The sequence below is a fragment of the Penicillium digitatum genome, chromosome 4 (assembly GCF_016767815.1).
Source record: "Penicillium digitatum chromosome 4, complete sequence".
Lineage (NCBI taxonomy): Eukaryota > Fungi > Ascomycota > Eurotiomycetes > Eurotiales > Aspergillaceae > Penicillium > Penicillium digitatum.
The window spans coordinates 2,910,547-2,936,926 of NC_089387.1; the positions used below are offsets into that span (position 1 = coordinate 2,910,547).

Consider the following 26,380-nt stretch of genomic DNA (forward strand, 5'->3'; position numbering starts at 1 on the left):
CTTTTGCCTTTTCTTCCTCTTCTCCTTACGACAGTTATGACCGTTCACCGGGGCTCTGGTTACAGTTCTTTTTATCCCCAAATCTATGAGCAATGTGTGTGTGTGTGTGTACGTGTTTAAATGTCTACAATGTTTCCTGCATTTCTTGTTTCATGTCAATGACCATGGGATGAATGGAAAGCTATGTCTTCTCTTTGCCCCCCTGGGGTTTCTTATGCCAAGTTTCGCTGCTTTTTTCATGGTCTTGCTTTCGTGCATCTAGTGAGCGTGCTGGGGTTTAAGCCTCTTTTTGTAGTTTTTGTGTTGTGGTGTAGATAGTGGTGCAGAGGAAGACACGGTCTATTCCGAGAGGTGTGGAACAATCTTTCGTGTCTTTGTCTTTATGTGGATGACAAGGGAAATATGTGTACTTTCGTATCCCTCCCGACTCAAGCGAGAAGATCAAGCGTAGTGAGATCAACGGGAACGTAGCTCTCCTTTCAACGTAATCACAAAAGGGTTCCCCAATACATCCCGAGCTCGTGTACCTCAACTGTGGAAAGTGGTTATGTGACATGATGAATGGTGCCCAGGTGTTCTCTTCCCAGACCTTCTCCACACGCCACTAACTTCATACACTTAGAACCAAGTAAGCCCAATGGCAGTTTCCCCTGTCGACCTTGAAAGTCTAAAGACTGGCACGGAGTCCTTTCTGAGGTTTGAGTCACTGCAGCAGGCCGTATTTATGGCCACGTTGTGGTGGGCGGCTAGATTGCAAGGCCAGTCATGCTGAGACAATTTTAAGCCAACTTGTAGCCAAACCCGGTCAAGTCAAAATGCAGTTAAATCCACCGATCCGGAGCGTGCCCAGTATGTTATCCGCTTCGAAATCCTGCCTGACTTCCTTTGGGTGACATCCTATTTTTGCCCAACACACTTTAGACTGACTTCGAGCAGCACGAATGGTTACGGCAGCTATTGGGATAGAATATCCCAAGCTTTCATTGCAGAGCGGTCGATTCAGCGGCTAGTTTCAATTGACACACACTCAGCAACTAAACCCAAGTCAGTATTTGGCCATGTTCATGTCATCACGAAAGCTCCTTGGTAATAACATTATTGATATCTGGGAAATCAAGATCTGGCAAAAATGATCACATTCAACAATCAGAGCCATTATTTTTAAGTCAGATGTCAATAGACATTTAAGGGATTTCGTCACATACCTAGTTTGGTAGGAAGACATGTTTACGAGACTCCTCGACACTATCTCTATCGCCGCGTTAAATATACACGTAACTGACGAAGGCCCCGTCGAGTCACTGTTTAGTGTACGCTGTCAGAATGGGATGTGGTCTGCCCTAGGCCCTCAACATTAACTCAGGTTTTTGATATGGTCTAGTGGTAAAAATGTCGGTCTTTTTCTCCCATATTCTTGTAAGAAGATCAGCGAATCTTCAGTAACTGGCATCGAGCCTCCCGTGGGCAAGAGAATTGCAGAAGATCAATGACAAAAGGCGAAACGTAACTGGAAGTTCATAGAGGGAACTTTATGTTATATTCTTGGCGGGTCTAGGTTTGATATCGCCCCTGTGAAATTGTCTCCTACCTATATTAAAGCATCGGAGGAGGCTCCGTGAATAGAATAGTTACTTCCTACAAGGTGTCTAGCGCAACTCAAAAGCTTTCGAACGATTGGAAAAAAAAACCACGAGAACCGGTCTCGCTTCTTATTTCGGTCGATCATTTAACAGCGTACAGCTTTCCATTTAGAATCAGACAACAACGTCAAAGGAATGTCAACTCAAATACAGATTGCTAGACAAGACCCAGGAGAAAAAGGATTTCATGATTTGGAAAGGGACTAAGAAGGCGACTAGAACACATGATAGAGATGCACAAGGACTGCCAAGAACTGCCCTCCAGTTGCCTTTGTGTCCCTGTTGATATTGTGCTCTCTGCTTCATACTCGCAGCTTGATTAAAACTCAGCTGCGGTATAACCCGGACTTTTGTTTCCTTGATATTGTGCTCTCTGACTCTTTTGGCCTTGTTTGATGTGAGGCTGTGGATGGCCATGATGTGCGAACCGAGCGCTTAGCTATGCAGTCGAAAGCACTGACTATTCGTTCCCGCCTTGCTGTGAAAATCCATGTATATGCATCAAGCTAAAAATAACAATGCATATGCGCCGGACTAGCACTTGTCGGTGGCTCTATATATACCATTTGAACATGGAAGATATCACCTGACCTTTCGATCTCCGTCTGAGATCAAGGAGCTGGCCATTTTCTATCACCTGTAAGCCCATTATTATCTTAATATTCCCCTCCACCAACCGTACTTTGAAGAAGAAAAAAAGGACAGAAAAAGACAGAAAAAGCTGGCCGTCTTGGTCCCAGAAATGCTGAGGTCATTGCTTCAGTCCTTGCCCCGGCTAGGGCGAAGATAGACACCTCTCAACTTCACCAATCCAAATTTCACTCAGATATCAATGAGTCAAGCAATTGAGGAAGAAATGATCCCGGGATATACTGCAGGCCGGTATTATCCTACTCGAATAGGGGAAATCCTCAAGGACCGGTACCAAGTTGTGGGGAAACTGGGATTTGGAGCCAGCTCAACCGTGTGGCTCGCACGTGATATGGAGTAAGAAGACGCTGGCACCTTTGCATTTTCATTCTCTTCTCATAGCTCCTTCGCTAACGAAAAATACAGCTATCGTCGCTATGTTGCTCTCAAGATTTTCATAACGTCCGCATCGATGGGGCAGCAACTGGACGACGAGCCAAAGATATATAAACTTATCGAGGATGCTCCCCGGAAACATCCAGGCCGCAAGTACGTCAGATCGTTGCTAGACTCCTTTGACAACAGTGTAGATGAAGATCAACATCGATGCCTCGTGCATCCTCCATTGTGGGAGAGTGTACTGGATTTTCTATTCCGCAACCCGGTACAGAGACTACCAACACCAATTTTAGCAGTGACGCTTCATCGTCTATTTCTTGCATTGGACTATCTGCATACACAATGCAAAATCATCCACACCGGTATAGGTTTCTCTTTTCGATCTTGAGTTGGATCATTTGCTTATCAATATGTCAGATATCAAAGCAGACAACATTATGTTCGGCATTGATGATGATTCCGTTCTCAGTGATTTTGAAAACAATGAGCTCCAAGATCCCTGTCCTAGAAAGGTGTTAGATGGTAGAGTTATCTACACTTCTCGCGGGCTCAGGATGCCCCAAAAACTTAGGCGAACCTATCCTCTGCGATTTTGGCTCGGCTGTGATGGGTGATGAATAGCACTCGGAAGACATTCAGCCGGATATATATCGAGCCCCGGAAGTGATCTTGCAAGTTCCATGGTCATACAGCGTTGATATATGGAACGTGGGATGCGTGGTAAGAAGGCCGATACTTCCGATGCAAAAGTTTCCAGGCTTACGTTGTCAGATTTGGAACCTTTACGAAGGAGGATCACTGTTTAGCGGCCAGGATCCAGAGTATCAGAATTACAGGAGTCGGGCTCATCTGGCTGGGATGATACGCCTGCTCGGTCCGCCACCGTCAAGTTTCCTTGCCCGAGGAAATTTGACGCAAAAGTTCTTTTCAGACGAAGGTACCTTTTCTATCCTTTTCCTGTCTATGAATAGAAAGCGTTGATTATTGACTACTTATGCTATTCTAGGTGACTTATACGCCAAGGACTTAGTGGGAGAACACATCTCGCTCGAACAAAGAGAGAACAGTCTCGAGGGGGAGGAAAAAGAGATGTTTCTCCGGCTAGTACGAAAGATGTTACAATGGGAGCCAGAAAAGCGAAGCTCTGCCATGGAACTTGAACAGGACGAGTGGATGCAAGCAGAATTACATAAATAGCCTTCCGTTCTTCAGATTACACTGTAGCAATTTCAAGGCCGTGTCATAAAGAGTTCACTCAGCTCTGTTGTATCCAAGGGATCCGATTATCGATCAATCTGTGGGCCTGTTCCATACATCAGCGTTGCCAGCTCCTTAGTCACCTTAACACGCTCAAAATTATCTACCCCATAGGGGTACTTGCTCTGCCGAGATGTTCACGGCCTCGCGAAGATCCGAAGTCGCCAGATTCTAGACGAAGCGTCCGATCTACTCCGTGTTGACCACCGTATCTTTGCGAGTGCCATTCACAGTCTGGTTGGAAGAGAACATCACGCATGCCTGTCAGCGTTAGCTTTGTTGTCTTTTGTCTATCCTCGAGGCCTTGCCTTGAACGGGTCGTGAGGAAGATTGTACTCTATCACTCCAGATTAATAGAACATGACATGTCTTATTACCGTTTCTATGCTTTCTGGGAGTCAACCCTTCTTATGTGTGTGTTCCCCGCTGTTAATCAAAGTGTCAACGCCGGATGAGCGTTATTTTAGAAACAGCCAACCCCACTGGCCTTGATCCATCTGCGCCGTATCAGCAATTCAGACATCTGATTCGGAAGTATCGGTTTTCGTTGATGCAAATACAGAATGAGAGCTCGGATTCCACGAATCGTCGCTCGGTTTCTCGGTTTCTCGGGGGCTCGGTGTGGGTCTCTCACAAGTGCCGAAGTGTGTGGCATTCCCAGAATTCTCATGAATCGGTGTGTGTCACTCGAATATGACATGTGGCGATCCGAGATTACTGTGCTGAAGACTCCAGCGGGGATATTTAAGATGGCTAAAGTGTAAAGGGCTGCCCTGCTTCTCAAGTCTAACTCCACTCAACATAAAACACATGCACAACCACTACCTGCAAAGACATCTTCACAATGACCAACACTGAGCCTCACCTCTGCTTCCGATCATTTGTTGAGGCTTTGAAGGCCGACAATGATCTAGTTGAGATTGACTCTCCAATCGACCCGAACCTTGAAGCGGCCGCTATTACTCGTCTTGTCTGTGAAACTGACGACAAGGCCCCGCTCTTCAACAACCTCATTGGTGCTAAAAACGGTCTCTTCCGCATCCTGGGTGCTCCTGCGTCTCTAAGAAAGTCCCCAAAGGATCGTTATGGTCGACTTGCGCGACACTTGGCCTTGCCACCGACCGCATCTATGCGCGACATCCTCGACAAGATGCTCTCGGCCAGCGCCATGGTCCCACTTCCACCCAACATCGTATCTACCGGCCCTTGTAAAGAGAACTTCCTCGAAGAGAACCAGATTGATCTGACTAAGCTTCCTGCACCTTTGATTCACCAGGCCGATGGAGGAAAGTACATCCAGACCTACGGAATGCACATTGTCCAATCCCCCGATGGGTCCTGGACTAACTGGTCTATTGCCCGTGCTATGGTCTCTGACGATAAGCACCTGACAGGTCTCGTCATTGAGCCTCAGCACCTCTGGCAGATCCACCAGATGTGGAAGAAGGAAGGCTGCGACGTCCCGTGGGCTCTGGCATTCGGTGTTCCCCCTGCCGCTATCATGGCTTCGAGCATGCCCATCCCCGATGGCGTGACCGAGGCTGGATATGTCGGTGCTATGACTGGCTCTGCCTTGGATCTGGTCAAGTGCGATACCAATGATCTCTATGTGCCCGCCACCTCTGAGATTGTCTTTGAAGGTACCCTTTCTATTACAGACAAGGGTCCCGAGGGTCCTTTCGGTGAAATGCACGGCTATGTCTTCCCTGGAGATACCCACCTGTGGCCCAAGTATAAGGTCAACCGCATCACCTACCGCAACAATGCGATCATGCCCATGTCATCTTGCGGTCGACTGACCGATGAGACTGTAAGCTTTCTTCCCTATCCCATCTTTCCAGGTCCCTACCATACTAACAATTATTAGCATACCATGATCGGCTCGCTGGCCGCTGCCGAGATTCGTAAGATTTGCCAACAAGCTGGTCTCCCAGTAACTGATGCCTTCGCACCATTCGAGTCCCAAGTGACCTGGGTCGCGCTGAGAATCGACACCGCAAAGCTGCGAGACATGAAAACCACCCCAAAAGAATTTCCCAAGAAGGTTGGTGACCTTATCTTCAATTGCAAGGCCGGCTATACCATCCACCGGCTGGTGCTCTGTGGTGACGACATAGATGTCTACAACGGCAAAGATGTTATGTGGGCCTTCTCGACTCGCTGCCGTCCTGGCCTCGACGAGATCTTCTTCGAGGATGTGCGCGGGTTCCCCCTTATTCCATACATGTCGCATGGAAATGGATCACCGGTGCAGGGAGGAAAGGTTGTCTCTGATGCTCTTCTCCCCTGTGAGTATACTACTGGCAAAAATTGGGAGGCTGCCGATTTTGAGAGCTCGTATCCCGAGGATCTTAAGCAGAAGGTTTTGGCGAATTGGACGAAAATGGGATTCCGGGAGTAAAGCAAATGTGTATTATATTTGTTCAAGCGTCAATTTGAAATTTGATGAAGGGTCGGAATGCCTGGTACTACAGTCTACAACAGATCACGCAGTAATGAGATAGTAGGACTTGGTTCAGTGGGGTACCCGCTTAGGGCGGGAACCCAATCCGTTTTGGCACTTTCGATGGCCCATGAACCCAGCTCGGATGTGCGTTGTTATCGAGCCCCACTATTCCAACTCAACTTCTTGGCCAAGACAACCCCTGTCAATCCCGGTACCTCGGAGTCTTCGGCGGAATGAGCACTATCAGCCAAGGCGAAGCGGACCGGGTGCTGCACCTCAAGAGTCGAGAGCGAGAGACCCATGCGTGCTACCCATGCAGAAAGCGGAAGGTCAAATGTGATGGTGGCCAACCGTGTCATACCTGTCAGAAGCGGAAACACCCCGAGATATGCACCTACGCTCTGACGCAGTCGAGGCGGAGATCGGCTTCTCGCCATAGTGTCGCACGTTCGGCTTCGCCTAGATCACCGGCCGTAGCAAGAAAGGAACCAGCACGACATGATGATGGTTCGAAGGATTACGTCTATTCCGGTGATAATTCGGTTGTTTCGATCCTGCGCCTGCGAGCATCGGATGCCAATGAATCGGTGGCCCGTGAAGTTGGATCTGTTCTTGGTCTGCGGAATACCTTCAGCAACTATCCATTTATGGACTCAAAGACGCCGCTTGAGAGGTGGAAGGCTCTGCTGACTGTATTGCCTCAAAGATCAGAGGTCTTGAAGTAGGTTACCAATAACTGAAAAAGGGAATTGGCTAACTGGTTAGATTCTTCCACTTCTACCGTGTCACGGCATATCCATTCAATCCAATGCTCGCCGACGTAGATCGTTTTGAATCTGACTTGTGCACATATCTCAATGCCCACGCATCTGGCGAATTACGCGATCCGGAGAAAATCACTGCTCGATGGGCAACCGACAAGTCTATTGGCCATATCAGCCTTTTACTGGCAACATTGGCATCAGGGGCCCATTACTCGGATATTGAATACCCCGAACGGCTTGAGCTGTCAACTGACTTTGGTAAGTTTGATTGCATGCTCATCAAGCTTGGCTAATGACATCCAGCCCGTCGATCATTTCATGCTCTCCGCTTGGCCAATTTCTTGTTTCAGCCATCGCTAGATATCATACAAGCGCTGCTTATCTTGGGGAATACTTTGCAGAATGTGGGGCAGTCCGATGCCGCCTGGGCGTTGCTGGGCACGACAATCCGACTAGCTCAGACCATGGGCCTGCATACTGAAAGAAGCACCGTTCACTGGCCCGAGCAGGTGAGAGTGAAGGCTAGGACTCTTTGGTATGAAGATCGAACTACAACGGGAGTATCTGCTCGTCTCCCAGCTGACTTCCCACAGGTCAACAGTTGTCTGGCAGGATAGTTTACTGTGCCTTTGCTATGACCGACCGCCCATTGTCTCCGTGACCGGATGGTCTCTCGCAAACTCTTTCTTCGAGAGACAAGACTTATCCTTCTCAGAAGTGATGCACTTGCTCTGCCGCATCAGTCTGGATATTATGCGACCGGAAACCCTCAACGTCGCTGAATTTGATCGAGCACTCGAAGCGTTGCAGCGGCTGGATGATGTTTACCAACGCGGTCTGCTGTACCTTCGATCACGAGAAAAATGCACTTCACTACAACAACATCTCGAGCATTTAGCCCTCAGAATGCACACCTCCTTCTGTGTATCAGTCTTCTGCCGACCGGCAATGAAGCAGTCTGCCCCACAGCCTTTTCTCCCTCACGGTGGGATTCTTCGGGCTCGTGCAAAAGGGAGTTTGATCGATGCTTCCAGGGCGTTTCTTGATTTCCAGGCCCTGAGCACTGTTCCATTGCGGAGCTGGTCAATGGTGCATACAGTCTTGAGTTCAACGCTGCTTCTTTGTATCTGGGAAGAGACGCGCAATGACTCTGAATGTCGCAACCTTCAACAAAATGTCATCGACGTCTTCTCGTCGTCCAATTTAAGGACTAACGATGATGGTGCTCTCTACTCGGCAAGTGACAGTCAGTGGTTGTCAGACCGTCATATCCGAGCCTTGGTGACCTTGCGAAGCGCCTTGGAACGAGAGCAGGAGACGGGCACTACGGGAACGGATACTTGGGCGGCAATGGCCTCGAATATGATACCGCAATTTGGCCCTGGGTAAGTTTCCTGTCCCTGATGAAAAATGAATGCTTACATCTGATCTGAACAGGCCCATTCGACGTATCACCGGTCACTTATCTGGACTCGATCATGAACCGTAAGCATCATGTCTCTGGTTTCAATAAACAAAAGCTGACATATCGTAGTTCCGATGTTTGATTACACACAGGAAAATGGATTCCTCTAAATCTGATACCCGGCCAGTCATAGACTTCAATCACTTGTACTTTCACAATGCACATAATGATGCAATCTTTCGGGGGTTAAGCATATTTAATTCATCTAAAAGGGCCAGTATCACTCGTGAACTATGATCCGCGCAACGTTCGGCGCTCGGCATCGGGTCTCGGAGGGATCTGATCGGTCCCCAAAATCGGACCGACGAAATGATTCTCAGGCCACACGATAACTTCCAGCCAAAAAAAAACACCCAAAAGCCTATGAGATCTGGCTAGAATTGGGATTTTACCAGATCTTCATATAAAACAAGTCAGGGTTGCCGGGCTCAGATCTTTCACCCCCAGTCTTCACAGCTCCACAGGATACAAATCAAACCGCCACCCAACAAGACCAAAACAACCTCTTCCACAAGCCTTCAATCGATGCTTTCTCTGTCTCTTCTTTCTAGAGCCCACACACAATAATCCCGTCGCAACTCTCTCGGAGGCAGCCCAACCGAATCAACAATGCCAACCATCGACCATGTCCCTCAACCCACGCGCCGCAGACGCATCGTGGTCGCAATGACCGGCGCAACGGGCGCAATTCTCGGAATCAAAGCGCTCATCGCGCTCCGTCGCCTAAACGTTGAGACCCACTTGGTCATAAGCAAATGGGCCGAGGCAACCATCAAATACGAAACCGACTACCACCCATCGAATGTCAAAGCATTGGCAGACCATGTGCACAGCATCAACGATATGGCTGCGCCGATTGCTAGTGGGTCTTTCAAGACCGATGGCATGATCGTTGTTCCATGCAGCATGAAGACACTTGCTGCTATTCGCAGTGGATTCTGTGATGATTTGATCTCGCGTAGTGCAGATGTTATGTTAAAAGAGAGACGGAAACTTGTGCTTGTTGCGAGAGAGACCCCGCTTAGCGATATTCATCTGAGTAATATGTTAGAGGTTTCCCGCGCTGGTGCCATCATCTTTCCTCCGGTGCCGGCGTACTATATCCGGGCTGCGTCGGTGGATGACTTGGTTAATCAGACTGTGGGGCGTATTTTGGATTTGTTTGATTTGGATACGGGGGACTTTGAGAGATGGGAGGGATGGCAGACGGAGAAATGAAGGGGTAGTGTGGGATTGTTTTACGTTGTATGTCAGTATTTGGTGTTGTTGGCGTTATTATTGACTTGGGTCGACTGGTGTATTATCAAGTAGACAGTCCAAAATCTTTATCCATTTCATTTGAGTCGGTCGTATCCCCTCCATTAAGCTTGGGTGGTTCGTAGTGCTAGAGCTGGCCAGTTCAGGGGTGATAGCGAGTCTTGGGAATGGGAGTAAAACGAAACACAGAAACGTGACGATATCCCATTTTCGTATCGAAGCATTGGAAAGAATGGAACGGCAATATAAGATTGAATGACAAGAAAGATAGACCTGATCTTTGGTAATGAATAATATTTAATAGTGGAATCCGAAGTCCAATGCTGACTCTGCATGTTCCATGAAATAATCAACTTCGACCATCAAAAACTTTAGACAAACAAAACCACAATCGTCATAATTTCTTCTCCAGAGTCTAGTCACAAGAATGCCCAATCACCCCCCACCCCCCAAAGCCCTAGTAGTCCGAGAAAGGTCGAACAGAGGTAGTCCCCCTCCCTCTAACAGCATATGCGGTAGCAAGGGAGCTATAATTCATCGCATCACTAACAGGAAACTTCCCAGGATAACTCTCAATCGAGTGATACTTGCGTGTGCGATTCATCTGCACCGTTTCCGAATTAACGACCGCATCAATAGTAGCCCCGAACGAGACCGGCTGCTGCACCTTGATTCCAATCGATGGACCAGGGTCACTGAAGTGATCTGCGACACGTGCAGACGCAGACATGGGTACGGAGAAAGTCGTGTTCTGGACGAAATGAGGCTGCGAAGTGCGCACGGGAACTGGAACCAGGTCTGGCTCGGCGCGTTCCTCATCTAGAGCTGAGCCATCCAAATTCCGTGGGAGAACGGTTAGCGGCTGTCGGAAAATGGATTTTGCCGAGCTGGCGATCTTTGAGATGCTGCCTCGTGTGCTGGATCGAAGTTTGCGCACGGTTTGGTAAATGGGGGAGTTTGCTCGGGAGTTTTCGGTGTCTGGCTGTGAGGTGGGAGTATCTTGCTCTGACGATGAGGACTCCGAGTCTTGGTGTCCCTGTTGTGGCCAGGTTGATGTGGCTAGCGAGTGAGGAATGGGTTGGGAGGTAGTGCGGGTGGTTTTTGCGTGGTTCAGAGTGTCATTGCCCGATGAGAGGTACCACTGGCGCTCTGCTGTTGTGGAACTATAGGCTGAGAGTGGGGCAGTGCCGAGAAAGGTGTTGATGATTCTTGTTTCTGTGTGGCTAATGACTCTGTTAAAGGGTGGAAACTCGCGCCGTGTGTTCCAGAATGGTCGTGCAAGGAAAGAGACGGCGTAGAGCAGTTGCAGCCAGGAGAGAGACCCAATGAGGCGTATAGTGTTGAGGAGGGATATTGGGAAAACTGCGAAAGGCTTTTGGTCCATGATTGATACGAGGCGATTCAGCCGGTGACTTGGAAAAGATATAGTTGGTTCGTTTGGAACTACCACCTAGGTCATGATTTCTATTTACAGTCGAGGAAACTACAGATACTCGGGTTAAAGAAGGAAAGAACCAGAAGATGCCTTAGTTTCAAGGAAAACAACATATTTAATTAAGTCTAAATCTGATTTCACCAAAAACTTCAGGGAAAAGGGAACTCATTGTAGCTGCATTCATACATTATGCTCGACTGCAGAGATATCCTTGTGCGTGGCGGTCAGGCATTCGAATTTCAAGATCTCGTTTGCTCTATAAAAATGTGCTCGACGCCAAATTTTTGATCCTTTCTAATCCTACATGCCTAAATTGTGTCGTAGTGGGCTAGCAGCATTGTCAATATTTTCTTTCAGGGGAGCTTGATAAAGTTGAACATCATTTGGCCAATAATGGGCGCTCCTGGTGGCGGTCAAAACTAGTAACTAGGCCTTTGGTTCGGTGCTGTAGTGCTACAGCGGGAGTGCTATAGCACTATAAACAGTGTAAACACGACTAACCTCGTGTGATATATAAGTTGTGTAGAAAAGCTAGTAATTTTAGGATTTTTTTTTTTACTAGAATGCCCGCTCCAGAGCAGCTAAGAGCAGAGATAATGGAGGAATTATTTAAAGCGGATATCTTAATAACGCTTAGGGAGGAATTAATATTAGTAGAGGTAAAAGTAGCGCCGATTATAGCGAAGCTTATATTTTAAATCGGGACTCCTAGTAGACTTCGGCATAACTAGACTTCCGCAAAGCTCGAAAAGCCCGAAATCCGACCCGACTCGACCCTCAAAAGGGTCGGGTTTCGGGCTTTTCGAGCTTTGCGGAAGTCTAGGCAGGATACCACTGCAGATCGAGGTCATTTCCTAACCACTGCACTCTGCACTGTAGCTTCCGGTAATGTGTCCTGGCATCTAAAATCTTCTCGGCCTCCCACTCGTCTGTCTCTCCAACCTGTATCGGTGGAGGCGGATCCACATGTTGTCCTTCTAAGGGCTCCGTTGTAGCTGCCTTTCGCAACTTACTTGGATGAAAGATGGGGTGTACTCGAATCGCGTCCGGTAGATCTATCTTGTAGGAACTGCCTACTTTTTCGATGATCCTGTATGGTCCACTGGCTAGGTGTGAAAGCTTTCTGCTTGGCCGATCTTGTAACCAGTCTTTTGTTGTGATAAAGACTAAGTCACCAACTCCAAAATCCTCTTCTCGACGATGCTTATTTGCTTGACGAATCTGCAATTGCTGCGACTTCGCGATTTGCTCCTTTGTCTGAGTCCAGATGTCCTGTAACTCGGAGAGCATTTGCACCGCATCTTGCTCGTTTGGAGTCAGTGTCTCTTGGTCTTTCCAGTCAGACGTCATCGAAGGTTCGTATCCCCTTTCTACAAAGAAAGGTGATTTCTTCGTTGTGTCCTGGGGGAGAATCGAGGCTGCGAAATCAACCATCGGTAGGATTTCCGACCAGTTATCCTGGTTCTGTTCAACGTACGGCCGTAACCTCTGGGCCATATACTGATTTGCGATCTCACTCTGTCCATCCGTCTGAGGGTGATGTGCAGTTGATAGTTTCCTTTTGATTCCAAGGATCCTACAGAATTCGTTCCAGAATTCGGAGATAAACTGACCTCCACGATCGGAGACAACTGTTTCTGGAATCCCTGTGATTCGAATGACATGATCAATAAACAGTCGGGCCATCTGTTTGGCGTTCGTATCTTTGTGACAAGGGATGGATATTGGTCTTTTGCTCAGTCGGTCAACCACAACAAGGACAGCATCATAGCCATGACGATCCTTCGGAAATGATCGGAAATCCATCGAGATAGGCTGCCAGGTTCTTTCAGGAACTGGTAGAGGCCGTAATAATCCCGGTGTTCGATCTCGCCAAGTTTTCGTGCGTTTGCAGATCAGACAGTTATCAACATCAACGTATCGCTTTACGTCTGTTACCCATCCAAACCAGTGATATCTTGTAGATACCAGTTTCTTCAGTTTCTCGATACCAGGATGTGCGGTCAGCGGCTGACGGTGTATCTCATCAGGTAGTCGGGCACAAAGGTCTCCTTCATTAGGAACCTCAAGTCGTCCTTCGTAAAGAAGCAATCCATCTAATAATGTCCATCGGGAATTGCCTCTATCCTGCGCCATCTGACGGAATTCGTCTAAATCTGAGCTCTGGCGGTTGGCTTCCTTTATCCGTTCAACGATCCCAATCGTCTCTGTTTCTTCTGAGTGAACAGGAGCCAGATGAGTTGGGTAGACTCCCTCTTCAAGACAGTCTTTCGGAAGCATCACAAACTGTCGTCCATTGTCTACACAAGGAGATTCTTTTCGTGATAGGACATCAGCAATAATATTCTTCTTCCCGGGACGGTATTTGATCACGAAACGGAACTGAGATAGGAACTCATTCCATCTCGCCTGTCGTTGGTTCATTTGTCGGGTTGTCATGAAGTACTCAAGTGACTGATGGTCAGTGAATATCTCTAAACGATCCTCCTGGGATAGGACTTCAAGTTCAGGTCTCCATTCCTGTAAAGCACGAACAATTGCAAGAAGCTCTTTGTCGCGAACTTCATAATTTACCTCTGCGGGTTGCATTGTTTTCGAATAGAAGGCCACCGGGTGCCAGAAATCTTCCTGTTCATAGTACTGGGAGAGCACCGCTCCTAGAACTCCATCAGATACGTCTGTCTCAACTCGGGTTTGTCGAACTGGATCGTAGTGCCGGAGGATCGGTGCACTAACTAGCTTCTTCTTCAGAGTTTGGAATGCCTTTTCACAATTCTCTGACCACTCGAACGGAATATCTTGTCTTGTTAGTCGATGCAATGGTTTCGAAATAGCACTATATCCCTGACTAAATCGTCGGTAGAAGTTGCAGAATCCTAAGAATGACTGTATTCCTTTCACTGTGGTCGGTATCGTCCATGATTGGACCACACGAATCTTCTCTGGATCCACCGCTATACCATCGGTGCTCACAATGAATCCAAGGAACCTGGTCTTCTTCACTGAAAATTCGGATTTTGATAGGGCCACTTGTAACCCTGCTTTCTGTAGACGACGGAGTACTTCTCTGACCTGTCGCTGGTGATCTTCGACGTTCTCACTGTAGATCAAGATGTCATCCACGAAGGCGACTGCGTACTCGTCTAAGCATTCTCGAAGAACATCATTCATGAATCTCTGGAAGGTCGCCGGTCCGTTCGTCAAACCAAATGGTGTCACCTTGTACTTAAAGGATCCACATCTCGTACGAAATGTAGTAAGGTCCTCCGCTCCTGGTGTCAAACGAATCCGGTGGAAGCCTTGCTGGATATCAAGCTTCGTATAGATCTTCGCCTTGCTTGTTCGTTGTAATACCTTGTCAATCAACGGCAGGGGGTAACAGTCTTTCTTGGTGATTGCGTTCAGTCTCCGGAAGTCAACACAGAATCGAAGTCCTCCACTAGGTTTTTTTCGCCATCAGAATCGGGGATGCGTATGGAGCTGAGCTTGGAACAATGAATCCTTTTTCAAGATTGTCAAGAATGTATTTCTTTGCTGCTTTCATTTCTTAAATGGCGTCTACACATAAAACGAACTTGGAGGCTCCCGAACAGACTTTTCTCCCTGGGAACAGCAATACGGTTGCTCTCGAATGCGTGGAAGAGTAAGTACCAAACTTCCCACATGACATGATTATGTATTTCCCCGCTAACAGCCAATAGACTACATACCCGCATGAAGTCAGTTAGAGTCAACCCTTGGATAAGAAATCAAGCGCTAATCCCTTGAATAGGTTCGTTGAGAGGTCATCGATCGACCAAAGCGCCCGGCATAAAACCGTGCGTAAGGAATTGGATGAGATCTTTGCTAGATCGGTGGTCGTGGAGACTGAGATTCAGAGAATGGTAAAGCAGGGCCACAACAAAGCTGCAGAGGGCCAGAAAACCAGCTGGTCTCTACGCCGGGGCAACAATGACTGAAACTCAATGTACTTACTTAGATTCGACCGGATAGACTAAAGAAAGACAACAATCCGTGTTTGCCCTAAGAGATATATTCGATTGATTTGTGTGATGAAGACCACAGAGATACCGCCCCCGACGCTTGCTGCTAGTGGTACAATGTCCGAAACGAGTGGATTCGTGAGTAGCCACCAATTGGAACAGTTTGCCGCGTGGGTACATAGAGGAGATAGGAATGCTGTGCGCAGGAAAGTTGTGCCGAGGATTACATAGGAAGTACCTGCCAAGAGTTTATATAAAATGCGCTCTTCCGCTGAAGCATGCAGAGTCCCAGATTCAAGTCTCATAGCATTGGGGATGCACTCGGATAGTCCTCCTCGCTAGATTATCAAGACTAAAAGACCAATCGTTGTCAAAGGGTTGAACCTAGGTTACGTCACGCTCACTCGGTGACTTCTATTTACCATTGTCATAGTTCGTGCAAATGCTGTTACATGTTGTTTCATAAAGAAATGAGAGACTGAAATCAACACTTGATATCAAAATTCTTACAGGCTACACGTACTTCATGGATGTGGCTGTACCATTCTTCAAGCCGTGTATATTACACTCTCAGCTTATACCGCTTTATACTCATTCCTGGCGGCCCGTAACCATAATAGTATATATGCAAAGCTCTCGGCAGCACACGAATTCAGGGGCTGAGTCACGAGTCCTTCAGCCATATTCAAATCTCGCCTTCCACTGAAAGGATATCAATGGCAGATGTTTCGCTGCCCTCGATGTCGTCAAATTTAATCTCCATTCCCTCCGTTTGCAATGAGTTCAGTGTTTGCATTACCCCAGCAATACCCGCTCTTGTCTCTACGAGTTCATCACGTAGTTTCTTATTTTCCACCCCAAGAACTCGCATCTTGTGGCGAAGTTGGTCGACCGTGACGTGGAGCATATGACCTTCGCGGAGAGATTCATCCAGTTGGCCACGAGCATGGTCCAACTGGGTTTCTATGTGGCTGTTGGTCGCCTGAAGCTTGCAAATCTCTGCCGTAAAAAAACCATTCGTTCGACCCCCGACACTCTCCTCCTTTACGCTCCGTCAGCAATGCGATTTCAACAAGGATGTCTAACAACGTGCTCACCTCTAGAAGATCTCTCATAATCGACTGCGAGGTTCTCAAGGTTTTTGTGGAAACAGCCTCGAATGTATGTCCGATTCCTTCGCGAATCAACTGGTATAGATGTATATTGCAGCTACTCAAGCTAGATTTGAATAAATCGGCGTTTGTGCTCGTGACGGACCAAGCGTAACCATCTTCCGGCCGTGGTTGGAGACGAACTTTTTCAGGAGCGACCACGATGCGAAGTCGGTCATCTAGGAGTCTTGGCTGGGCACATCAACGGAAAAAGATCACAAATACATAAATGGGCCGCCAGGGTTTCTCGTTACTAGGCTTACGCATTGTAGGTACCTTTGACAGCCAAGGAATTTAGGAAACGACTACTGGGACATCTAAAACATGATTAAGAATTGACCAGACCAGCTCAGTCAGGATCGATGATTCATTCTTTCTACAACATACGGTCAAAGTTGTAGCCATGGGAAGGGGGCCCCACTTGAGTATCCATTCCTATTGGATGAGACAAATTTGGACTAGTTGGAAACCAGTTGAAGACCTAGGCCACATGAACGATGAGAAGATATGTACAAGCCGCAACCCTCGATTTCACCGGAAGAATGCGATCAATCATAAAGTGTTGGTATTGTGAGACAGTAGCGACCGGTATCACCTTCCATGCCGGGAACAAACAGATCAGCTTTCAAAAACTAATCACATGATAAGCTAGTCCAGACATGAATAGCGCGTAAATTATTCGTCTTGTAGATCATTGTACATAACAAATTTCCTGTTCTTGAATCCTTGTAAACGTCTTTTTAAAAACTTGGAACGGGTTTAAATCATCTTGACCATGAATGAAACGGAGGATGTAAGAAAACATACTGAAATCCGAACTGCGTTCGAGTCTGGAGTCCGGTATCCGATCACGTGATCAAGTCTCCAAATCCGCCAAGCCCCCAGCCTCCCCTTCCTCGTTCTCTCTGGGCGTTTCCTCTTCACCTTCTTCCTCTAACACCATCATCCTGTAAATGAAGTATTGCTTTTTGCCGTTCGCGTCGCCAGTCCTGCCATCATCTGACTCTCTGATTTCACCTTGTTGACTTCGGAGAGGGCATGTACTCGTTGCAAGGCCGCAAAAACTTTACCACTTTACTCTCATCTTGCTAGCATTATTCATCCAACATTTTACGCGAGTCAGGGCTGCTCAACTCTATTTTAAAGCCAGGGTGGGAGGGTTACTCAATTCATTGAGGGTTCTGCTTTCTAATCCAGCGAATGTTGCAACAACACAATGACCACCACATCACAAAACCCGCACTGCGTCATGAAGAATAAGGCAGTCCTTGTTTCTATACCCGATTCCGAATTTTCTTGTCGTACTCGCCTTTTTATTGCCCATGATAGAACTGCCAACGAAGGATCCATCTCGATTCGGTTTACGGCACAGCTTGCTAACCTGAGAGGCAGATCACAGGTGCTGACGTTGATTATCCCTCCAGAAATAGTCGGAAATTGTGAATTAGTCTGGGCAAGTGACGACGACCTCTGTCCATACCGTTTGCTTACCAAGCTCCCGGCGCCTGAGACCGAACCTTCAGCCGTCTCAACACTGCGTCTGATACTCAATAATACTGGTATTGTTCTTTGTCCGTCCGGAGTGGAGACTCTAAGCCCAGCCGATCCTACAGACTTGAATTTTGCTGCATTTGCGAAAATCTGTCAATCCAAATCTCTACTTCTACACATTTCCCAACGACAATTTGGGGACGAAGAACGTGGTCAGCTAAAAGCTTTCTTGGGTGCCCTACGAAAAAGCAATCTGCGGGAAAAGCTTTTCGGCACTAAACGTCAACGCATGGTCCGGACAACTTGGCGTGTTTTTAGTCCGCCCGACCCACCCTCATATTGTGACACACTCGTGTCCAAGCAGCAGGTGGATCCACCCCGATATGAGCAATCCGTGCCTAAACAGATGATTGGAAAACGAGGCAGAGGTATGTTCTTACCGCCTTATTAAGTTACACAGTGGCTCATGAATAGTATTCAGACCCATGGTCACCTGATGAAAGACAAAGAAAACTACTCCTTACATCCCCTCCGCCAGGCTCTCCCTCTCCCACTCCCACAGAAGTCAATACACCGAGTGTTCTCTCCCTGTCACCGGCCTCAATACGCCCAACCAACTTTACGCATGCGTCCTCTCCCGACGACTTAGATCACAACGGAATTACGCGTATTGCATTTGAGCTTCGCGGGTTTTCCGATGACCAGATCCGCGAACTCATTATCAGGTCAGGACGGCAACATCTACTGGCCATGCCAGAACACACTGACCTACCATCCGAGTTTGAGAAAGTCGGATTTGCCAATGTCGAGATAATCAAACAACACGTCGATAAGATGATTGAACGCCGCCTCAAATTACATGTTATCGACATCGACAAGATTGTCGATCGTGCCTTGAGCGACTTTAGTCATCACGAAGTCGATATTCTTGAACAGGTCCAGGCTGGTAACTCCGAGGTAAACAATACGGCTAGTGAATGTATGGAGGAAATGGACAAACAAGCGCAAAAGCACGTGAGAGATATGAAAGAACAAGCGCAACAGCATGAGCTTGATATGGAAGAAAAAGTGGAACAGCGTTTGTGTGATATAGAAATAGCAGAACAGCGCTTGAGTGATATGGAAAAAATGGCGGAACAGCGCTTGCGTGATATCGAGAAGCAGGGATTTGAGCTTGAGAACGAATTCGGAAAGCTCAAGCGCTGGCTCAATATTCCTGCCCAGTCCCTACTTGATGGCCAGCGGGGCACTGAGGCTAGACGCATTTCCATTTAGATTTAGTATTATATCTCCTAGGATTGTCGTCGTGCACTGAAGTTCTTAATTAGTTCCCTAGAAAGGCAGGTGCCAAACGAACTCCTAGGCGAGCAGGCCACCCCAGAATTATAATTGTAAACAAAGCTTTCTTTATACTCGACGTTCCGAGTCTGAACACGAGCTTTGCCCTAACAAGCCAAGATTTTCCGCTCATTCGCTTCAGCATGGAGGAAACTGAATGATTGGTGGAACTACTGGATTCACCCGCGTGTATCTTAAAGATTGTCGGATCCACTGCGGAGTATATCCAGATAAAGCCGTTGGAGTACTCGAAAGAAGCGGCACTCGCGCTCCATTTCGAAATCAGTGTGTTGAATAATGGCCCGAAGATTGTGACTGGAAGGCCAACACAGACAGATGCTCTTTCATCGAAGCTCTCTGGACGCATAGCCTTGAGTATCAATTGGGCCTCCTCCATCGACTTTGAATCAATTACAACTGAGTCCGATACCCAGAAATCAGTTGACCAGCTATTGAAAATCGGAGGGACTTTCTCCAACACGGAATGCTGGAGGGGAATGAGACTTCCCCTGAGACCTTTTGTATGGTTCGCCTTTTTCGCACCGAGAAGGATAATCTTCAGGTTCGCTGAACGTGCTGCCTCCAGAATTCCGATCTGATAGTTGTGCGGTTCCAGGTTCGTGAGCTGTGCCTGAGGGAAGACATGAACGATGCCATTCTCGATAGATACGAATTCGCCTCGGCTATCAGCTTTGTTTGGTGGGTGACCTTGTGGAATTATGGTGGAAGAGAGTGTGATGTTGATACTCTGGCCACAGAGCTTTGCCTGTTCCCACTTCCAAACGAGCTCCTCGGTCTTTGAACATATGAAAGGGGTTTTGGTGACCGCGATTTCCGAGGGGCGATCAATATGCTTCCTGCTGCCTTCAGCATCCTTACATACAAATGATATATAGTTATCGTTTAGTTAGCCTTATCCGCATTGATTGTTTAAAAGGCGCGGATCTTGTTATTCTTTAGTTGGAAAATTTAGAGTATTTTTTTCATACCACTTCCATTGGTAATCCATACGTTGTTGAACCTAACGATCTCTGTCAGGACATTTGAAGCACTAGAATCTCGACTTAATGATCAGTCAGGCTTCTTGCGGTTCATACGAGGGGCTCTCACTTGGATGCCTGAGGAAAGAGTAATAGCCAAGAAGCTTTTGTAGGATCCTTGGTTAGCTGGATGAGGAGTCATGAATATGTCTGACTGCGCCGCAGAGTTGATTTGATAATATCTCATGATAGAATATGGCATGAAGATCACATTCTTTCTTATGAATCGGTAGGCTATTTTTTCGTCCTGAGGCAAAGCATTTCGGTTGTAAATACACCTTAGTTTTATATAACATCATAAGAAATAAGGAGACGGAGGTTGAGCTCTTCAACGTGATATTTCTTTTATCACACACGCATCGTTAAACCACACAGCAACTCTTTCTCGAAAACCTGGATGGTGGTTTTATTGAAGGAGATATTCAAGATTTGATATTTTTTGATTATCGTGAGATAATAAAATATCATAATGAGGTTACATCATATCTTCTAATTGCCTCCTGACTAGCTACATAAGGAATCAACATTCCTTACTAGCTAGAAAGTTAGCAAGAGGAATGAACCTATCTCCTCCCTACTACAATCGCCTACTTAGCAAAGCATAATCTATCAATTGGCTATAATGTATTATCTGTTAAAGTGCTAACAGATTGGAAAAGAGCGGATCGTATCATTTTGGTTAGTTAAAGAATTCTGAGTTTTAATACCGGTCGTCCCATGCATTATTGAAACCATAGATTTCTATAATCATCCCATAGTTTCGGGGGAAGGGGGAGGACGTTACCTAATTTCCGACATTTCAACCTGTGGACACCCATGGATCTCAAAACCTTGGAGAATCTCAAAATAGAAGGAACCTTGGAACCTTGATCGATCGTTCCCGCGGCCCCACTTAGCTAACTCCACCTCTTCAACCTCTCTCTCTCTCCCGAGATCTATTCCATGTCCAATATAAGGCACACAACTTGTTCCATCATGTCTGCTATCGCCTGTAAACAACTTCCGCGAAAGTTTGCACCTCTCGGTTCTGTCGGGACGTCGGCTGCCCCTCTATTGAAGGGAATTGTGTTTGATGTGGATGGAACTTTGTGGTGAGTCACTCTTTCGTTTCCTAATACTTTACACAATTCATGCGCTGTTCTTCTCTCTGTTCTATTGGCTATTTTGCGTACATTTTGAAAAGCTCACATACACATCTTGGGTGCTATATTTGAGATTGGGGCAGGAATGAGAATTAAGGCATCAATTTGAGATTCAGGCGGAAACATTCATTTCCTGTTTGGGAAAGTATGCCATATGATGCCTTGTGCTGAACCCAGATCCCTGAAGATCTCCACGGATGACTTGGGGTTTTTTGGATTAGCCCTACATTTGCTTGGTAATTTGCTTCAAGTTAGACCAAAATCACTGCGGCCTGGGGTCTGGGACGTAGTAGTTGACTGGAGGATGTTTCATACTCTTCTATTTTTACATCATATGCCTCTTGCTTCCAAGGTTTTATGCTTCCTTGCATATTAATCACTGAGAAATTGAGCATAGTCGCAGATTCCGATCTTACCACTCTGTCTTTTTAAAGTCAAATTTATATTGACCGAACCCTAGCTAACCTTGAGCAGTTTACCACAGCACTACATGTTCAGCGAAATGAGGTATGACTTACTGCCTGCAAGCTATTCAATACCTAGCCCTTCTTGTTCTCCTTCTAACAAATCCCCCGGCATAGAGAAGCACTCGGAATCGATCGCTCCATCGACATCCTCCAGCACATCCGTGAACTCCCAACCGCAGACCAAGCCATAGCTGTATCCAAGGTGCAAGCAGTAGAGCGCCGAGCTATGGCTCACCAGCAGCCACAGCCCGGCCTGGTTCGTTTAATGGACTATCTTGAATCGCGCGGCTTACGACGGGCGCTCTGCACGCGCAACTTCGAGTACGTTGTACAAGCTATTATCTCGAACGGGATATAACCTTGGAATCTCCAATCCGTCCATGAACCCTAAATTCGGTTATGCAACTTACACACAGCGCTAACTCACAACTTCAGAGCACCAGTCCAGAACCTGATTAACAACCATCTTGACGGTCATGTCTTCCTACCAATCATCACACGCGACACGCCTAATCTCCTGCCGAAGCCTGATCCAGCCGGCATTTTGCACATTGCGAGTGCATGGGGTCTCCCTAATGGGGAGAATTTGATTATGGTTGGTGATAGCATTGATGATATGACGGCTGGGCATTTGGCGGGCGCTGCGACAGTGTTACTTTTGAATGAGCGGAATGTGCATTTGAAGGAACATCCGCATACGGATCTTTGCATTAAGCAACTGGATGATCTGGTCGGTATCCTGGAGGTCGGGTTTGCCGGGACTAGAGAGAATGATGAGCACGGCGCGTGATGAGATGATAGAGCCATGTAATCTCATTATGGGATCAACCGAGAGGATGCCGGTTGATGAGTATGTTAGATAGTCCGCCTGAGCAGCATGTACATGTACTACGTACATTATGAGAAACATACTTGCTGAAGTGAGAGTTGTTCGAATTCACTGTCATTTAATCGTACATACATTCTCAGGTGAAGCTGAGAGGAATGGTTGACACTGTGCTTTTTGCTATGTACATGGCTTCGCCGGTATCTCCTGCGCACTTCTCACCTGACCTCCTTTTTACCACCCGCGGCCTCTGCCACCGCCGCCACGCGGTCCGCGTGAGAATCCTCCTCCTCGTTGCGGTCCACGGCCTCGGCCACCGCCTCTTGGTGGGGGAGGACCCCGTGGAAGGGGCGGGTTCGGGGAGCGAGCGCGATGGTTGTTTCCAGAGAATGCTGATCGACCACGAGAAGGTCCTCTGGACAGTGGATCATCACCACGTTTGGCTCCAACTCCGCTTGCGAACTTGATACTGCCACGGATGTTGCCACGTGGGGCAGGGACGGGCCGTCCTCGGCCGCGGGATACGCGGGACATCATGTCATCTTCGTCTGGGGATGGAGCTGGAGACCATCCCCTGTTTCTTCCGCGGGATGAAGCTTGGCTTGGTGGGCGGCTCTCTCGGGGCGGGATGACGGTGTTGAGGTTCGTGATCATGTCGGGATCGATACCCTTCAGTGTAAATGATGATGACTTTGTGGTTGCCATGCGCAAGCTAGTAGCTGGGCAATCTCCTACAAGATGCTTCGCACTGCAGCAATTTGCACAGCAGATTGAGACTATGACTTGGTTGGAGTGAAGATCCCTGATTGGGAACCTCCACAGAGAGTCGCATTCGGTTTCCAAGTGCTCATTTCCACAGTAGTCACAGGGCACTTCGTGTGCGAAATTGCGTAGCTTTGCACTGCATTGCGGCTCGTCATGGCCACGTTCGCGGCATCGTTGGCAACGTCGCCAGTCGGGACATGTACTACTTTGGTGCTGATTCCAGGCACCACAGTGTTCACACTTCATGTTGGAGATTAGTGAAGTGAAAAATAAGTAACTGGATGCCAGATAGAACATACCTCTTTTGCTGGGCAGACATCTGCCACATGGCCCTCACGTTGACATTCAATGCACGAGATAGGAAGTTTGAGATCTATATCATGAATGTTGCGATCAAAAAAGACGTACTTCGCAAGGATCTCAAGGTCTGTCTGGCTTAGATCCACCAAAGCAATGGGCGCATTTGGATATTTGATTGAGAAAAGCCGGAACGCTTCCTCTTTGGACCCAGGTCCAATTTGTGTAGATGCGCCTTTCAGATTTGAGTTTCCAGTGGTGGAACCATGCTGATGAGCCAGAGTGGCAGGATCATAGTCAATGGCACTATCTATTCCCATCTTATCCCCTATATTCAGCAGGATAGAATCATCGGCTTCAGAACCAAGAGAATCTGAATCCTCTGTGTCACTCTTGGAATCAATTTCTCCATCTTCCAGCTCATCATCAATCTGAGATTGGTTATTTGTGGCGGGCTTGTCTTCACCATTGGCGGAAACAGACGCACTGCGACTGCGCCAATATTTGTCATTCACCGCTTCAGATTGAGTAGGCTTCTCGCTTGTTGGTGCCGATCGTTTTCCAAGCGTTGTGCGCACTGCAGCCTTCCGACCCTGGTTCCAGCTAATCGCAGGCGCGGTGTTGCCGGCGTGTGGGTTTACGATAGCGGTTGGGTCCGCGTCAGAATCGGAATCTTCACTTGAGGCTGAACTAGATCCAGAGCTAGATGTGTTGTCTGGATCATCCACTGGCAAGGATATGGAACTAAATGCAACACCCTTTGGAACAAAGTCTGCAAGATCTGAGTCCTTCTTATTTCTGTTGCGGCGTTGTCTCTTGGCCGGGCGGGTGCTGTCGTGCGATGCGGAGCGCAAAGTGGAACGCGGATTCGACCGAGTGCGTGGTGCGCCAACTAGGGCTGTGCGTGAATCAGCCTCTTCATCTGATGAGTTTGTCATAGATACAATGAGTTGAATAATCTGGGATAAGAGTATTAGAATACAGACAGAGCGAGAGTCTAGGAGGATTTAGAATTTGGGTCCCCAAAAATTTCACGGTAGACGATGTCGACCACTCGCGCAATTACGGGATACGGCGATAAGCCGATAAGCCGCAGACCCCTGGTCTGAGTTCGGGAAAAGTTCGGGAAAAGTGTCTTGTAACTACATCGAACAATTAAAAAGAGCAGCTAAAAAAGCTTGGGTATTGACCGACTATTCTTGCATTGTATAAGGGCGGGGACTATAAACTAATCTGATTTTAAGACAATGCTTTCTTCTAATAAATCGACACAGAGCACTAACAGGCCATGCTGAGGTCAGAAACAACCGAGACTTTCATGCAGAGGTGCTAATCGGAAGCATGTAAGTTTGAAAATACAGGAAGATGCACGATTGATGATTCTTAGATTAGGGCCAACAGGTCAGATAGTCATCATCAACATGATATTGACCTGATCTAGACAGCGGGCAGACAATCGGAACTAGTAAGGCAACATTCAACTTCAGGTATGAATTTGTCAAGGTCTGAATGATAGTTCGGATTATGATCCAGCACGCCAACTCCAATACTGAGTCATTAGAAATGCTTCAGACGGGGCCTTGTCTTAGGGATAATCTCGACCCGTGGAGCAGAACAAATCAAAATGATCAATACCAAGAGTGGGGTTGACGCCGTCTTTTACACAACATAGTGCCAAGTGCCTAATGCTACTATGGATCTCACGGATCATCATGCTGAATATTGAAAGTGTTGTCTGCTATGTTGCAAAGACGAACCGCGACTGGGTGGAAGCTCACAAACCGCAGTAATTCAATGTGTTTAGATCCATGAAGTTGGGGCACTCTTGCCTTCTATCCTAACCTCAAGTCCCCGTTTATGATCTCTTCCTCCTTCGTATTACGCCGTCAATGACAGAGGCCACATTAGCGTTCAGCGATTCGTATTTATTACAAATTTATTATGGTAGTATTGGTGAACTATCTAGCCAGTACTAGCTCTTAGTGCACAAAAACCAGAGGTCCATCTACTCTTCTTTGCAGATGACAGACAAGACTACGAATAAGCACGGAAATGACCGGATGGTGAGGATAGCATCTTAACCAATGCTCTAACCATGAGCTACCTCAGTTTATACAAGCTGGGTGCTGGACTTATGCGGAATGAATGCATTTTCCTAGGCTGATAGGATTTGTGGATTTCTAGGTCAGCAGATGACCTTCAATAGGTCTAAAGAGTTATCTAGTAGTTTATCGGATAGCAAACTTGAAATATTGAGTTCCAGTTCCTCACTATAGCTAGGATGAAATCTACGCTCGGGAGCCCATCGCTACGACTCCAGTTCATGAATTTTGGCACCAACGACCTAGACCTATGCTCATTGGAAGCAGCTGGCGGGAAATTTATCACCTAGCGCAGCCTAGCAGCCTAGATCACTGTATATCCATGATTCTTATCCATTATTCTGACGCCCGATTGACCTTTAATCCCTAGGGCTGGATTCAAACTATCAACAGGAATGGAAAGGTTCGAGGGCTGAGCCTGAAGACCACGCTCCAGACACGGCATAGTATTGCATTCATACAACATTTTCACTCAGGATGTATCT

At 47.3% G+C, this 26,380-nt stretch overlaps 10 protein-coding genes across 10 annotated transcripts; 7 read left to right on the forward strand and 3 right to left on the reverse strand.

Annotated features, from left to right (window-relative positions):
* Positions 1-2,472: 2,472 nt before the first annotated feature.
* Positions 2,473-3,866, forward strand: Pdw03_0978 (ERK3/4 MAP kinase; the record flags this gene model as incomplete). Its single annotated transcript, XM_014679221.2, has 6 exons — positions 2,473-2,627; positions 2,697-3,031; positions 3,087-3,181; positions 3,291-3,389; positions 3,441-3,606; positions 3,676-3,866. 6 exons carry the CDS (start codon positions 2,473-2,475, stop codon positions 3,864-3,866), a joined length of 1,041 nt encoding a protein of 346 aa, XP_014534707.2.
* Positions 3,867-4,770: 904 nt separating this feature from the next.
* Pdw03_0979 (Carboxylyase-like protein) lies at positions 4,771-6,327 on the forward strand (the record flags this gene model as incomplete). Its single annotated transcript, XM_014679223.1, has 2 exons — positions 4,771-5,736; positions 5,794-6,327. The coding sequence occupies 2 exons, from the start codon at positions 4,771-4,773 to the stop codon at positions 6,325-6,327; spliced, it is 1,500 nt and encodes a 499-aa protein (XP_014534709.1).
* A 278-nt stretch (positions 6,328-6,605) lies between these two features.
* On the forward strand, positions 6,606-8,683 carry Pdw03_0980 (Fungal transcriptional regulatory protein, N-terminal; the record flags this gene model as incomplete). Its single annotated transcript, XM_014679224.2, has 6 exons — positions 6,606-7,093; positions 7,138-7,394; positions 7,440-7,671; positions 7,730-8,521; positions 8,574-8,621; positions 8,671-8,683. The coding sequence occupies 6 exons, from the start codon at positions 6,606-6,608 to the stop codon at positions 8,681-8,683; spliced, it is 1,830 nt and encodes a 609-aa protein (XP_014534710.2).
* Positions 8,684-9,210: 527 nt separating this feature from the next.
* Positions 9,211-9,819, forward strand: Pdw03_0981 (PadA1; the record flags this gene model as incomplete). The annotated part of the gene is made up of 1 exon (XM_014679225.1): positions 9,211-9,819. The coding sequence occupies one exon, from the start codon at positions 9,211-9,213 to the stop codon at positions 9,817-9,819; it is 609 nt and encodes a 202-aa protein (XP_014534711.1).
* A 496-nt stretch (positions 9,820-10,315) lies between these two features.
* Positions 10,316-11,242, reverse strand: Pdw03_0982 (uncharacterized protein; the record flags this gene model as incomplete). Its single annotated transcript, XM_014679226.1, has 1 exon — positions 10,316-11,242. The coding sequence occupies one exon, from the start codon at positions 11,240-11,242 to the stop codon at positions 10,316-10,318; it is 927 nt and encodes a 308-aa protein (XP_014534712.1).
* Positions 11,243-14,844: 3,602 nt separating this feature from the next.
* On the forward strand, positions 14,845-15,252 carry Pdw03_0983 (uncharacterized protein; the record flags this gene model as incomplete). The annotated part of the gene is made up of 3 exons (XM_066099771.1): positions 14,845-14,936; positions 14,995-15,012; positions 15,066-15,252. 3 exons carry the CDS (start codon positions 14,845-14,847, stop codon positions 15,250-15,252), a joined length of 297 nt encoding a protein of 98 aa, XP_065957498.1.
* A 709-nt stretch (positions 15,253-15,961) lies between these two features.
* Pdw03_0984 (uncharacterized protein) lies at positions 15,962-16,391 on the reverse strand (the record flags this gene model as incomplete). The annotated part of the gene is made up of 2 exons (XM_066099772.1): positions 15,962-16,318; positions 16,374-16,391. The coding sequence occupies 2 exons, from the start codon at positions 16,389-16,391 to the stop codon at positions 15,962-15,964; spliced, it is 375 nt and encodes a 124-aa protein (XP_065957499.1).
* Positions 16,392-17,643: 1,252 nt separating this feature from the next.
* Pdw03_0985 (Intermediate filament protein) lies at positions 17,644-19,193 on the forward strand (the record flags this gene model as incomplete). The annotated part of the gene is made up of 3 exons (XM_014679230.2): positions 17,644-17,986; positions 18,041-18,346; positions 18,400-19,193. The coding sequence occupies 3 exons, from the start codon at positions 17,644-17,646 to the stop codon at positions 19,191-19,193; spliced, it is 1,443 nt and encodes a 480-aa protein (XP_014534716.2).
* Positions 19,194-21,271: 2,078 nt separating this feature from the next.
* Positions 21,272-22,695, forward strand: Pdw03_0986 (HAD-superfamily hydrolase, subfamily IA; the record flags this gene model as incomplete). The annotated part of the gene is made up of 4 exons (XM_014679231.2): positions 21,272-21,387; positions 21,913-21,945; positions 22,020-22,226; positions 22,341-22,695. 4 exons carry the CDS (start codon positions 21,272-21,274, stop codon positions 22,693-22,695), a joined length of 711 nt encoding a protein of 236 aa, XP_014534717.2.
* A 270-nt stretch (positions 22,696-22,965) lies between these two features.
* Positions 22,966-24,731, reverse strand: Pdw03_0987 (Zinc finger, CCHC-type; the record flags this gene model as incomplete). Its single annotated transcript, XM_066099773.1, has 2 exons — positions 22,966-23,736; positions 23,796-24,731. The coding sequence occupies 2 exons, from the start codon at positions 24,729-24,731 to the stop codon at positions 22,966-22,968; spliced, it is 1,707 nt and encodes a 568-aa protein (XP_065957500.1).
* Between the last annotated feature and the right edge of the window lie 1,649 nt (positions 24,732-26,380).